Source organism: Apis dorsata, unplaced genomic scaffold, assembly GCF_000469605.1.
Source record: "Apis dorsata unplaced genomic scaffold, Apis dorsata 1.3 scaffold_225, whole genome shotgun sequence".
NCBI classification, from domain to species: domain Eukaryota; kingdom Metazoa; phylum Arthropoda; class Insecta; order Hymenoptera; family Apidae; genus Apis; species Apis dorsata.
This window is the reverse complement of record NW_006263507.1, coordinates 363206-377778: the sequence shown is the minus strand read 5'-3', so window position 1 is coordinate 377778 and position 14573 is coordinate 363206. Positions and strand designations below refer to the sequence as shown.

Genomic DNA, 14573 nt, shown 5'->3' with positions numbered 1-14573 from the left:
ACATTCTCGTTAACATAGAACGAAATTTATTACAAAATAAAATATTGCTTGAAAGTATCTAAGGAATTTTCAATAAACCGATGTTCCCACATTTTTGGAATTAATTTTTTCAAAATTAAAAATATTGAAAAATGTAAATATTAAAAATGTAACATTATAATAAATATAACTTGTAGGTTATATTTATTATTTAATTAATTGGATAAAAAAATTCATAAGAAGTCAAAATATTAGTATTCGATTATAAACTATATAAAAATATTCGATTATAAACTACTTATCTTTATATATCATATGTATTTCAAATTTATTATATCATACTGTGTAATAAAATCAATTTTTATTTAATCTATAAATATTTTTTTATAAAATGTAAAGATAAAATATTTATCTTTATATTTGCTATTATTTAATAATCATATAAGATAAAATTAAAATAATATTTATTGTTGGTAATTAATTTATCGTAAGTCTTTGATAATAGAGTATGTAAGGGAACTCTCTAATTAGTATATTAAAAATAATAATATTCAAATTAATAAAAACAAAAAATTTAAAAAAAATTCAAATTCTATTGAATTAAATAATTTAAAAAAAATTTTTTTTACAATTAAAAAAATAATATTTTAATCAGATAGAAAAACATAAATTATTGCATGTTAGAAATCTCATTACGATACGAAATTGCTATCAATAGTTGTCAGTTGCATACAATGCAATTGCTTTAAATTCTTTTAAAATTTTAATAAATAAAAATTTATTAATAGCTATTGACTACCATCAAATGATTATATTTATGAGTAAAATAATTTTTCACAATATTGATTTTTCACAATATTTTATTTACGTGATACAAAATTTCATAAAATGAAAAATATATGTATTTTATATCTCGTCTATGATTTCGTCCATTTCTTTGTTTTCAATTTATCTAAATATTTTTTTAATATACTTTGAATATATGAAATTAATAATTTAACAAAAATAAGAATACTTTATTTATTTTCACTCCATACCTTTTGATTCTGAATGTCTTTTAATTTATATTGTTTTACAAATATTACAAATTCTTAATACTAACTAAAATAGCGCTTTTATATTTTGTCTTTGATTTTATTATATTTCTTTCTTAACATTATTTTATATTTTCTTTAATGCTTTTCTCTTTATTCTTTATTTTAATCTTATTGTATATATCATACTTTTTTTATTCATAGTTACTTTTAATTTCAGTTTTTAATTTATTTATATATGATATAATATAACCTAACTTAATTTCTTTTGTATTTTTCTTTTTATTTTTTTACTCTCTTTATTAGGAATAAATTAGGAATAATATTTAATGATTAAATTTGCCTATTTTTCAAAACTTTAAAATTTACAATTATTTAACAATGAACTATATAACGATAACAATGAAAAATTACAACAGATAGATAAAATACAATTATTATTGACAGTTATAATTTATAGTTATCTAACTACCTAACCTTTAAAATTAAATAATCAGTTTAACAAAATCTCTCGATAGTTAAGAAACAGTATTTTCCTTTAGCGATGCAAATTCTATTGCATCAAAATTATTATCTGTATTCGTTTTTTTTCGGTTTTGCTTTTGTTCAGGATTGTTCCATGTCTGTAATTGACCACTACCAAAAATGAGAAATGTGAAAGCACCAAAACAATAAATCGATGCCAATATCCAAAAAATAATACTCCATCGAGTGTAAGTTTGATTTTTATAGGTTATCGTGCCAACCATGTAGCTACTTAGCAATCCGCCTAGAGAACCAAGTGTATTCATCATACCAAAGATAGTTCCTGCGAAGTTGGGTGCAATGTCTAAGCCGTTTCCCAGATAACCTGCCGTTACTGCACCGTTAATCGTCAGAGCGATCGTAAAGATTGATACAGATGTAACACGATCGCATCCGTAATTTGCTTGTATGATCATTAATAATCCTGGAGTTAATACAGCTAAAAAAAAAAAAGGAAAAGAAAAGAAAATAAAATGAAATAAAATGATTGATGTAGAGCAAGATGAACTTCTTATTTAGAGTTCAAAGCTTTTTACAGGAACTCGGATTAATGTTAGTATAAAATATAATTTTTGCACAAAGAATATTAATTGACTTTTACGAAGATTGTATTTTAGAAATATAATGCTCTTTCGACACGACATTGTATTTCTTATACAAATGATTACTTATTTTTTGATTATTTTTGTGATTATTATCAAAAATTATAAATAGAATTAAAAGATATTGTAATGTTTTTTTTTTGTTACAATTTGATATGTAATATGTTTCAGTAATGTTTTACAGTGAGTTACTTTTATCTCAACAAAGTATTATGATAAAAATTAATTCCAATTATATTAAAAAGAAAAAAATACATGTTTTATAAAGAAATAAATCAATACAATAAATAAATATTGTATATTGTTATAAGTAATATAGCGTGAAATATGTCTACATCTAATATTATAAGTATAATATTGTTCATGATATAGTATTATGTAAATTTCATAGTTTTGAATTTAGATAATATTGAACAATTTCTATACTTACCAAAAGAAGTAAATATCTTTCGAATAGATGTTACCGATAGTTTCTTACTTTTAAATAAATAATCAGCCACAGTTGATGTTGTCACGGCAAAGATATATTTTCCGAGATATGGTAAGGAAGATAACATTCCATTCTATAGAGGAGAAGAAAGAAAAACAATCGATTTGATAGAATAATATAAAAGAGAATAATCATTTCATAAAACAATGTCAATACAAACCTCTTTGATATTAAAGTTTAAAATATATTTCATGTACGTTGGTAGTTGGTTGACAACGGTAAAATAACCAAACACATTGCAGCTGTGAGTCAGCACGATAGACCAAACAGGAATTGAAAGAAAAATGCATTTCCACGGGACGGATAATCTCTGTAAAAGAATAAATAGTATAATTTATATGTACTATATATAATATATATATACTATAATTATATTTGTATAATATAATTTGCATTGAATCATTAATATGGATAAAAAGTTTGTAAAATATTTTTTATTTTTTTATATCAAAAAAGTAGCAACAATTTTTTTCTGTAATTTTTTCTGTAAACTGATAATATTCTCTTCAATTAATTTAAATTTTTTCCAAAATTCGTTTCAAAGGTTTTATTGTCACAAGAAGTCTTGACTTTTTAAGATTAAATTTAAAAAATATTTTGAAAATTATTGAAATGAATTTATTAATTATTGATATGATAATATTTAAAATTTATATTCTCACTCAATTTTCGAAACTCTTCTTTTTATTTGATATAAATATCATATTATGTTTTTTACAAATCTCATAATTTATAAAAAATGTTTTTTTTCAAAAGATTGAAGTATTATAATATTTTATATATATTGTAATACAAGTATTATAATATTGTCAAAAATTTGTACTAATAGTATAGTATATTTGTACTAATACTAAGAGAACATTATAATAACTGCAACATTTTCAATATAATAGAATAGAATCTCCTATATTTGCATCGTTATTATTTGAATACTCTCATATTATTACCTAACATTCAATTATTTTATTTTCAATAACTGCTTTATAACTGCTTTGATATTTATATTATATACAATAACGAATCCTAATCATAATCATATAATATAATCATTATTAGATTCTGGATTTTTATGCAAAATTAAATTTTCACAAATATGATGAAAACTTGTCTTATATCTTTAATAATGTATATCTTTAATAATGTAATAAATCTTTTATACTATACTTTGAATTTTTTATGTATCTTTACATATAATATATATTCTCTAGTAGACTATTTTATACATTCAAATTTTGCATAAATGCATAAATATGCATTATGCAAAAAAAAAAAATGATCGTATGAAGGACAAAAAGAATATAATTCTATATAGTTATTTATGTTAAAAAATTTATGATAAAATTGATTATCATATTTTATCATAATTATCATTTATGATAAAAATATATAGATTAAATATTATATAAAGTGTTAAATTTGTTGATTTTCATTTGAATAAATAAAGTTTAACATTGAAATAGAATGATTTATTCTATCATTTGAAAATTATTTTATCTATTTCTATTTTTTTATTAATACAAATACGAAAGATTCTATTTCTTTTTCAAAAAAAAAAAAAAAATATTCCTTGAACTTTTCATCCATATTGAATAATAAATTACATTTTTTCAATTCTTTATTACACCTTTGTTGTAGTGGTAGTACCGATCGATTCTTCGATGTATCGACGTTCTTCGATCGAAATTCTCGGATGTTGGGCGGGAGAGTCAAATATTAAGAGAAACCAAGCTATACTCCACATAAGACCTATTGTTCCTGTTACGTAGAATACAGATTCCCATCCAAAGTAAGCAATTAAAAATCCGCAAATTGGCATTGTTAACGCTGCCCCGAGCGACGAAGCTAAATACATATATAAAGAAATTTTTTTTCATTTTTTATTGTATTTCATTTTTATTGTATTTCAATATTATATAAAAAGTAATATATTTTATTTGTTTTATAGAAAATAGAATATTTTTTTAATATTCAACAAAAAGAAAATATATTTCATTTTTCATTATAAAATTAAATAATAATTCATTATAAAATCATTATAAAATAGTAGCACATTTTGATTTTGTTGCGAAAAATAATTTATTTCACTATCTTATCATAAAAAAAATCATATTAGAATTTTTTTAAATAATTGATTAGAAAATATTTTGCTGTTAAAAAATAATTAATTAATAAAATAAATTTATATAAGAAAAGTCAATTGGAATTCGATTTCAATTATATTCTTTTATACATTTTCTAATTACCAAATCAGAAAAAATCTTACATCATATTTATCATTAATTATTTAAATGTAATTTTTTCATCATTATAAACGAAATATGTTTTATACGAGATATATATATAGAATTTCATTTTCAATTTATACATTTAAATATATAAATTTTAAGTTTTAACAAAAAAGAAATATACTTTTATATTCTATCTTTCATAATTTTTCAAATATATAATTATTATTATAAATGATATTTTTTATTGGAAATCATTGCAATATATTAATTTTAATAATTAATTTTAATAAAAAGTGATAATATATTTTATTTCGTATCAAATCCTATCATATATGCTTTTTTTTTATGAAGGAAAATGAAATGTAATATTTTGAATTATATGTTACATTGAAAACAAATATGTTTTTTTTTATAAAATAAATGTTAATTTTCATTTGTATGTACGAAAATCTAATTCGATATTTATACAAAGTTGTAATATATATATAAGATTTTACATATTCACATTGGAAATTGATTGTAAAAAATATAGTCAAATATGAAGTAAAAATATTTTTATAAAGAGCAATACAAAAAAGAGCAGAATTAGAAATATGATGTGCAGATTTTTGTTTTGAGCATGGATATTAATATTATCTTTGATTTTATCTTTGATTTTAGATTATAACAATGTTTTATAATTGAAAATATAAAATAAATATTAATATGTTGATTTGAAAAATTATCTTATATTTTATGTTTAAAATACATTCTGTGAGTTATCGAATTCATGCTTCGAATATACGTATATTAAATTCAGGTCGACCCCATGTTCATAATCATTCATGTTATCCATGTTCATGATTCATAATCAATCATAGATCCATGACTACTATTACACATATTAGTTTTCATTTTAACGACGAGTTTAAAGAAGGGGAGAATAATATATCTTCTTGTATATTTAATTTTTATATTTTATATTTAATATTTAAAATAACTTACATTAAATGTATTAATTAATATTTAATTTTTTGATTTCAAGTTTCAAGTTTTATTTAAAATTTTAGCTTTTTTTCTTTTTGTCTTTTTGTTAATAGAAAAAGTTAATAGAAAAAATTGTTAATAGAAAAAATAAAATTTTTGATATTATTATTTTTTTTTTTCTTTAGAAAATTGTTTGAATGAATTACTTTCTCTATGCTATTCTAATTAGAAAAATATAAATACTTAAATTTAAGTTAATTATAAATTAAATATAAAAATAATTTTTTTTATTTTTTGTATTAAAATTGCATTAACTAGGTATAAAAAAATATAGAAATATTGAAAATTCAAACTTTTTTAAAAATATTAATAATATTAAAATGAAGATATTATATTTTATACTTTATTTATTCCTATTTATGAAATCTGAATAATTTTATGTTTTATCATTTTATATTTAATTAAAGAAAACTAAAAATATTTGCATTTCAATATTTCCATTATATTGTTATTAATGAATTTAATCTTTCAATATTTTTTTATTATTTGGTAAATTTCAATTCAAATTTTTAATATTCAGAACATATGTTTGTATGAACTTTTTCATTGTTTTTAGATATATAATAAATTTTTTAAGTGGATATCACATATTAATCTGTTTAATGAGATAAAACAAAACAAAAAAAAAATAAAATAAAATCATATGATTATTTTCTAATTATAAAAAAAATTTATGTTTAATATTTCAGATTTTATATGTAATATAATTTGTATGTAATATAAATGTTTCTATAAAATTAATTTTTGAAATGCCGTAAGAGTTTCGAAGTTTTAATTGTATGTTTTTTTTAAAGCTTTTCTTTAAATATATTTTTTGATTTTATTTTTATTATTACATTATATAATTATTAATTATAGTATATTTTTAATCTTTTATTAAAAATTTGTTGATTTTCATATATGAAATAATGATATATGAAATAATGTTTATAACATAAATTAAGAATTATTGTAAAATAATAATGTAAAATAAAAATTTTCTTTAATTTATTCCAAATTTTTCATCTAAATTATTTCTACATAGAAAGAAACATTATTTTCTGAAAACAATTAGTTAAATTATTCTAAAAAAATTTATTAAATTTATAAAAATTATATTTAATTTTTTTTTCATTTATAATATCTCAAAAAGTTTCTTGATAAGATTTCAATTTAAATATTATAAAAAGCAAGTTTTTTTTTTATTATTGAAAGTTACGAATATTAAAAAAAAAAATTTATCTGAATGTTTCCTTCCATTTTATTTTATAATTCATACGTTTATTTACCCATCATATTCGAGACAAATTTGCTGCGTTCCGTTGGTGGTATCCATCGGGCGGTCATTGGTTGGATGGCAGGCCAAGTAGCTCCCTGTATGTCGAAATAGACTGATAATAAAGACTATTTTACTAATTCGAATCAATTAAAATTGCTAAAAATTAAATTTATATCAAAAACAATCTTTATCAATTCTCGTTTTTTCCAGAAAAATGAGAAATATCCAAAATCTTTAGTTTTTTACAATATGTTAAAATTTTTTTTAACAAAATATTATAAACTTAAAATATTTATACAGTATATTTCCCAACCATAAAACTTTTTTAAAAAAGTTAGATACATGTTATCAAGATCATGATCCTGAATATCCAAAGGATTCTAGCCGATAATCGTTGTTTATAAAAAAGTTGTTATCAAAAAAAGAATGAATAATATTTTTTCATACTAAAAATATATAATATATAATAATTAATAATTTTGATTTTTCTTTCCATAAAATAATATATCATATAAATTTGGATTTTTTTTGAAAATGCTCATAGAAATGGAGAATGAAATTTATTTTGTCCACGCATATATTTTGTAAAAAAAAAAAAGAAATGAAATTCTTAATTAAAATTAAAATTAAATTAGATAGCTTTTAAAAGAATAATTATATATAAAGAAAAATCAAAAGTAAAAAATTAGATAAATATTAAATAAATATAGAATTACATCATCTTATAAAGTATTATATATAAACACAGTAGATTTCATTATAAAGAAATTCCATTTTCGAATAATATAATGCAATTCATATTTTTTATTTAAAACTAAAAAATTTCAAAACTTAAAATATCCTTTTTTAAATATCTCTACACATGATATTCTATTCATTAAATTTTTTGTTAATAACTTTTTTATAAATATTGTCAACTAAAATTTTTTGAATGTTATTCAATATTATGATTTTGACAATATATATCAAAGTCATTGGATTTGAATCCTTTAAACAAAAATTTTCTAGAAATCTACTCAAATTTTAAATGTTATTTATGATTATATTGTAGAAATAATATATTTAATTAAATTATAAATTATGATGGAGTTTGATCGAAATTGGTCAAAGTTCGCTTTGATTATAAATTCTTAAATTATTGTAAGGAAAATTATTGTAAGGAAAACCCACCAGCATAAATCCAATTACTGTTCTTAACATGGCAACTGCAATATAGCCATAAGTTGCCAACCAAGGTGTTAAAAATGTAACAGCGCTGGATACTAACATACTGTGTCCGAAAACTCTTTTGGGTCCTATTATTTCAGCGAGTCGTCCACCCGGTAACTCGGTACATATGTAACCCCAGAAAAAACTGCCCAATATGATATTAACTTCGTATTCGTTCCACGGATATCTCGTTTGATTAATTTCTTCCTAAGAAGTAGCAAAAACGAGATCATTTTGAAGGAATGAAAAAAGAAAATAAAAATCATAATCCAAATTTCAAAAATTATAGTATACAAATTAATATTTTTGGATATTTTTGAATAAATTTGATTTTTAATAATAAATTGATTTATGAATTATAAATATTAAAAATTTTAGTTAAATCATTCGATGATGAAATTTTATTTTAATTATGAATAATTGTATACATATATATTCTTTTAATTATAATTAATTTTTTATTATTGATTGATATTAATTATTAGTAATAGTAATAACGACGGTAAAATATAACAAAAAAATATTTTTGTTTTATTATTGATATTAATTATCGGTAATCGAAATCATTTTTATTTATTCTTAATTAAAACAATAAAAGTTATTATTTAATTTAATAGTTAATTTTTTTGTATTTTTTTTTGAAAAATTTCTTTAAAATTTAATTATGATTGCTTTCCATTTAAATTAATTTTTATTGAATAATTTTCTTCTAAAATATTTATATTATTGATCTTTTTAAAAAAGATAAATTTTTAAAGCATAAACTGTAACGTACATGCCTAGGCGGATAGGGGAGCGAAGATATAGTAGAATTAGAAGCGATCATCGTTGATTCGTTATTGTGCAGAGAAACGTTTATTTTGATTTCATGATCGAAACACTCGTTTGATCTATTATAGCCGCTCGAGTGAGAACTGTCCTTGCTTGGAATCACCATTGATACTATGGCAATCGTCATGTTTACACGTAACATATAATTTAACATGAAACCAAAGATTACCATGATGTTTAACACTTGCTTGCATGTTAATATATCTGAAAGCATGAAAAGGAAATTAAGGAAATCATTGAGAATCTAATCATCTTATTGTATCCTTAAATTCAAATTCACGATTCATTTCAAATAGATCATTTCCAATTGTTGCATCGTGCTATTGAACAGCGCCACTATTCGATAAATTAAAATTAAAGGAAGTTGCATAATATTCGTGGATGCATGATCCTATTGGTTTATCGCGAACAATTAACCAGTTGAGTAAAGGGAATAGTTGTGCGACTTTCAAAAAAAAACCAACTTCGCTTACGCCATTGTACTAATTTACAAATTAAAAATCGTTGTTTTTTCGTTAAAATTGCAATACAATTTTTTTTCGAGTTACTTAATGCAACATTTGAAAATTGGCAACAACCTTCACCCAGAACTTGACTTGTATCCGCTTGCTATTTATATTCATGTTGGTTGGCATAGCATCACGGTCCTCTTTGAGGTAAGCGTGCTACATTGCGCAGAATGCTTCTCTGCTTCAGTTCAGAAATTCGATTTCAATGTATATACATCTCGATCGTTCGACGAATCGTTAAACAGAATTGTGATAACATAAATTATTGTGATGATTTGTATTTTTAAATATGCCTTGAACGCGAAGAAAATTAATTTAACGCTGAACAAAATCTATTTTCGATTTGATATATAAATATATAAATGTAAAGATATCTTACCTAAAACCTTCCATTTCGATGCCATTATTTGATATAATTCGGTTGTAACACAATAATTAAGAAATCGCTCTTCTTAAATGCTGATCGATTAAGGAAAAAGAAGAAAAAAGCTAGAAGAGGATTAAAAAAAGATTAAGAAAAAGTTTGAAAAGGAGTAAAAAAAGACAAGGAAAAGTTCAGAAAAAAATAGAAAAATTGATTGGCAGATGTTTCAATGCTTTAGAAAACACTTGTGCTTTTCCCTCTGCAAAATGCAATTTGAAAAGTTTGGAAACCACTGATTGAAGAAAAATGCAAAACACATGCAAGATACTTCTAGAGTCAGAGATAAAGTCACGAAAGAGAATCAAAACTGGCGATGGTTAAAAAACTCGCGAAGAGTTCGAGAACACAGTGTGTTATTGGCAACGTCAGTTGAACTGCGCGGTAATCTCACAGCGTGCCAGTGATGACGTTACGACAACGCAAATTGTTTTAACGGTAAGCGTTTGTGTATGCTTGTATTAGTATTCTTATTCCTATCTCTATTTGCAACTGCACTCATACTATTACTGTTGCACATTCGTCTCTTCTAATGATCAAACTAAACTGATCGCGAATATTTCGTTATATATATTTATGCATTCTTTTCTTTGCCAACTATTTAGATCCCCGTTTGAACAGTTTATATATTTGAAAACTAGCAAAAATAAAAAAATACGAAGAACGTCACTTATTCATATTGTTCTTCTCATGCCAGATACAGTGAATATTCAATAATTTATGAAAATTTATATATAAATTTATAGTTTAAATATGAAAGATTTTTTTATGCATTTGCTTCAGAGTTTTATTTCATTATAAAATATTGTTTTATCATAATTGTAATAAATTTATTGTAATCTGAAATTAAAAATAAAAATTATGTTTCTCTATTTTTACTCAAAAAAAAAAAAAAAAAGAATTTACGTATTTATCTTTAACATGACAGGAACAATATAATAAAAAAAGTAATCTGTATTAAAAATGATCTGAATATTTCAAAATATATATATATATATATATATACAATTTAAGTTCATAATTTATAAAAAATATTGAAATTTTATTAAGGACAAAAAATATTTTATAATTTTTGAATGGAAGTTATAATTAACTAATTCAAAGCATGAAGTAATTCGAAAATAAATTCAAATTTAAAAATTGTTTATTGTATGCACTTTTTTTTTTTTGATCTGTCATTTGATATTATTTTTATTTTATAAATAAACAAAAAGATTCTGTTTCGGATTTCAGTTTTTAAAAATGAATATTATTTAATCTTTATTAAAATAATGTATAGATCAGTTTCACTTGAATCGATTAATAAAAATTTGTGAAGGATAAAGAGCAACGTTACTCGAAGAACATTTCAGTGAATTCCTTGATATAAATTTTACTCGATTCTATATACAAATACCACATAATGCAATCTGTCTCTATCACTTCCGATTATCACGATGAATAAACGAATGAAAGATATTCGAATAATTAATCCAAAATATTAAGCTTGCTGGTAGTTTTCCTGAGTTGTGCTCTCCAAGGAATAATTTGGGTATTATCATCCATCTGATTCGCTTGTGTTGCATGCGATCCGTGATTCGAAATATTCGTGTCTTCCTTTTTCTCTTCTGTTTCTGATTTCTCTTCATGTCGGTGGGTACGTGGCGGATTTGGCGGATTTTGTGGATTTGGTGGATTTGGTGGATTTGACGAAGGCGAAACGTCACGTCTTGGTGACGGTGTCGCATCCACTTTGAATATTGGCATCACATGTGCTTGGCTCAGTCTATTTAAATAAAAGTATTATCGTTTATTAGAATTATGACAAGTTTAAACTTCATTTTGGGATATTACTTTTTTTTAATAATAATAATTCGTTTTATATTTTTTAATATCGATAAGTCGAAATGAATAAAGACAAAATATAACGGTTGAATTTAAGAATTCATTATTTATGTTTATTTATAATCTGATACTTTTAGCATTTAGTTAGGTTAAGTTGATAAATTTAAATTAGATTAGATTAAATTATTAAGTTATTGATTTCGCATTGGCGAATTTATCTTTAAAAGAGATAAAAAAAAATTTGTTTTCACGATAATGAATTTAAAAATTGATTATGTGAATACTTATGATGTCATTTTTACGGAAATGATATCAATTAATTAATGGATAGACATTATTAAATATGAGACTTTTTATACTTTTATTGTATTTTTTGATAGCATTCAATGAATAAAAAAATATCGATTTTGAATCTAAAAATTAGTTCAAAAATATATATATTTAAAATTTGATATTTTTAGCGTATTATGTAATTTAAATTAAATTATTGCTTAAAGTTAGATTAAATTACATTATCAATATCGTGTTAGCATTTTATTCAGACATAAGAAATTAGATGATAAAAGGAGAAATTGAAGTTTTTCACGATGATAAATTTGGAAATTTTTTGAATTTAGATTTTTATATTTTTATTGTATTTTCTGATAATATTGATGAATAAATAAATATATACCGATCAAATTAACTTATTATTAACATTTGAATAATTATATTCCTAAATTCAAAACCACGATCAGACAAGACAAAGAAAGTTTAGAAAAATTGTTTTTAAAATGAAGTTTGATCTGATGATAATTATAAACGAGCAAATTAAACCTTTTTTCTTCATTATCCTTTTTAGCGAGAAGTTGCCTTTTCCAAGCAGGAATCGCTTTTTGTCGTCTTTCTTCGTTTTCTCTGGCAATTTGTTCTTCTAATTCTTTCTTTGCTCGCTCAGCAGCTTTTCGTGCTAACATTTGTCGTTTCCATATTGGTATCACGTTTCCGGAACTATCTTTCTCTGGAATCTTTTGAAAATCGATAAATTAACATTAAATAAGCGTTAAATGAAAAAAAAATACTATGATGTAATAGAAGAAGAATGAAAAAAAAAAATCGATTCTAATTGTTTACCTGATCCACGAAATTCGAAACATTGAATACTTTATTGATCTCGGACATAAGATTCTGCTCTTGCGTCTTCTCGACTTGTGCCATTTCCACCTTTAGCTTTTTAATTCCAGGAATGTCTTTAGTTCTTTTTAGTTCCGCGATCAAATCGGTTTTTTGAATAAAGAATGACTCTGAAACTAAGAACATCGATTAATTGAATAATTCATTTAAATTCCGAATGTTATTATATAGTATGTCTGAAAAATATTGGGATTCTTTTTTTATATTTTTCTAGAAACGTCATTTATCAATTGTTTATATAAATTTTGTAGTTTACGCATTCATATGAATTTACTAATTTTTCATAAGTAGAAATATGATATCACATAACATATAATGATTGAATTGAAATAATATATAAATAATATATATAATATATATAATAATATATTAAATAATATATAAAATATCTTAACAAGGTGAAATAGTGGAACAGTGTTACTTTAGACAATGTACTTGCTTATTAGACCATGATTTTATGAATTTTTGACTAAAAAAAAAAATAATTATTTTTAATCAATCATCATATTTTCATCTGAATTGATTTCGTGTGATTATTCTTTTTAAAACTAAAAATATTAATAAAAGACATTTGCTACAATGATATTTCCGCCAAATAACGATAGTAATAATATTTAAAATGATTTAATCAGCAGACTTATAGAAATTTATCTTATGTTGATTCACTTGTTTAATGATGTATTGATACCAAAAGAATATATTTTTAACAAAATGGATATCTAAATATTGTAAATTTTTGAATTTATATATTTTCAGTTCTATTTTTCATGTATGTACTATATAATTTTATTATTATTCTGTGTTATTATTCTGTGACTTACCATTAGTCATAGATACACTACGTGGCGGAGGAGCAGAAAATGTTTTCGTTGCATTCATTTTCGTGGTGGTTCTTCGGAGCTGAATGCTCGTCAGATCTTGAATACTTATGGTTGCGAGTGGTTGTGGTGTTTTTGGCGATTCGAAATCAACATTCGCAACCATTCCAGATTCTTCATTGGCTCGTCGCAATTTTTGAAGTGGTGACATAGGTGGTGGTGGAGGTCCTGCAGTTAATTCTTTCCCTTCCTCCACTATTATCCTTTCCTCCTCCTCGACACTCTTTCTTTCTTGCTCCCCCTCTGTCGCAGCTATTACCAATATTTCGGGTTCTTGATCTTCTATCCCTTCCGATCTAATACAGCTTTCCCTTCGATCTCCGCTTCTGCTCTGTATATCCAAATTGTCCACTGATCTACGAATGTTATTTACTTTGACAACTAGTTTGATATATCAAATATGAAAAATTTGAAACAAATCATATTTTGATTTTTTTCTTTAATATTCTACTGACCTTGCTTTTAATAAGTTGCTTTTTGTTGAAACCTTGCAAATACTTTTCAAATATTCGGATGGCTTAAGTAAGGTGTTCGAGTCCGCGTTCGCGAACTTGGGTGGTATAAACGGTAGCACCATATGTTTATT

The 14573-nt window shown here is 22.8% G+C and overlaps 2 protein-coding genes across 5 annotated transcripts in view; both read right to left on the bottom strand.

Annotated features, from left to right (window-relative positions):
- Positions 1–1435: 1435 nt before the first annotated feature.
- LOC102672255 (putative inorganic phosphate cotransporter) lies at positions 1436–10556 on the bottom strand. 3 transcript variants are annotated; one of them, XM_006615506.2, is made up of 9 exons: positions 10374–10556; positions 10071–10182; positions 9127–9386; positions 8313–8558; positions 7153–7237; positions 4255–4472; positions 2791–2940; positions 2571–2703; positions 1532–1977 (listed from the first exon to the last, which is right to left on the bottom strand). In XM_006615506.2, the coding sequence occupies exons 2-9, from the start codon at positions 10093–10095 to the stop codon at positions 1532–1534; spliced, it is 1563 nt and encodes a 520-aa protein (XP_006615569.1). In that variant the 5' UTR covers positions 10096–10182; positions 10374–10556. The 3 variants fall into 3 exon arrangements, with proteins under 3 accessions (XP_031366260.1, XP_031366261.1, XP_006615569.1); XM_031510400.1 differs by lacking the exon at positions 10374–10556 and having other exon boundaries at positions 1436–1977; positions 10071–10095; XM_031510401.1 differs by lacking the exons at positions 10071–10182; positions 10374–10556 and adding an exon at positions 9761–9883 and having other exon boundaries at positions 1436–1977.
- Positions 10557–11443: 887 nt separating this feature from the next.
- Positions 11444–14573, bottom strand: part of LOC102672576 — a 13416-nt gene continuing 10286 nt past the window's right edge. For both annotated transcript variants that reach the window (XM_006615509.2, XM_006615510.2), the window contains 5 exons: positions 14443–14573; positions 13931–14343; positions 13050–13225; positions 12753–12943; positions 11444–11877 (listed from right to left, as the gene is read on the bottom strand). The exon at positions 14443–14573 is cut by the window's right edge and continues 1 nt beyond it. In XM_006615509.2, the coding sequence (XP_006615572.1) occupies positions 11580–11877; positions 12753–12943; positions 13050–13225; positions 13931–14343; positions 14443–14573 (1209 nt within the window). In that variant the 3' untranslated portion in view covers positions 11444–11579. The remainder of the gene's footprint in view (positions 11878–12752; positions 12944–13049; positions 13226–13930; positions 14344–14442) is intronic.

Excerpts from the sequence above, each read along its gene's own strand:
- LOC102672255 (XM_006615506.2), bottom strand. The coding sequence starts at position 10,095 with ATGGCATCGAAATGGAAGGTTTTAG. Across the intron at positions 2,941-4,254 it reads GTACTACCACTACAACAAAG|AGATTATCCGTCCCGTGGAA; the intron begins GTGTAATAAAGA and ends ATTCTTTTACAG. Across the intron at positions 2,704-2,790 it reads TAAACTTTAATATCAAAGAG|AATGGAATGTTATCTTCCTT; the intron begins GTTTGTATTGAC and ends TCTCCTCTATAG.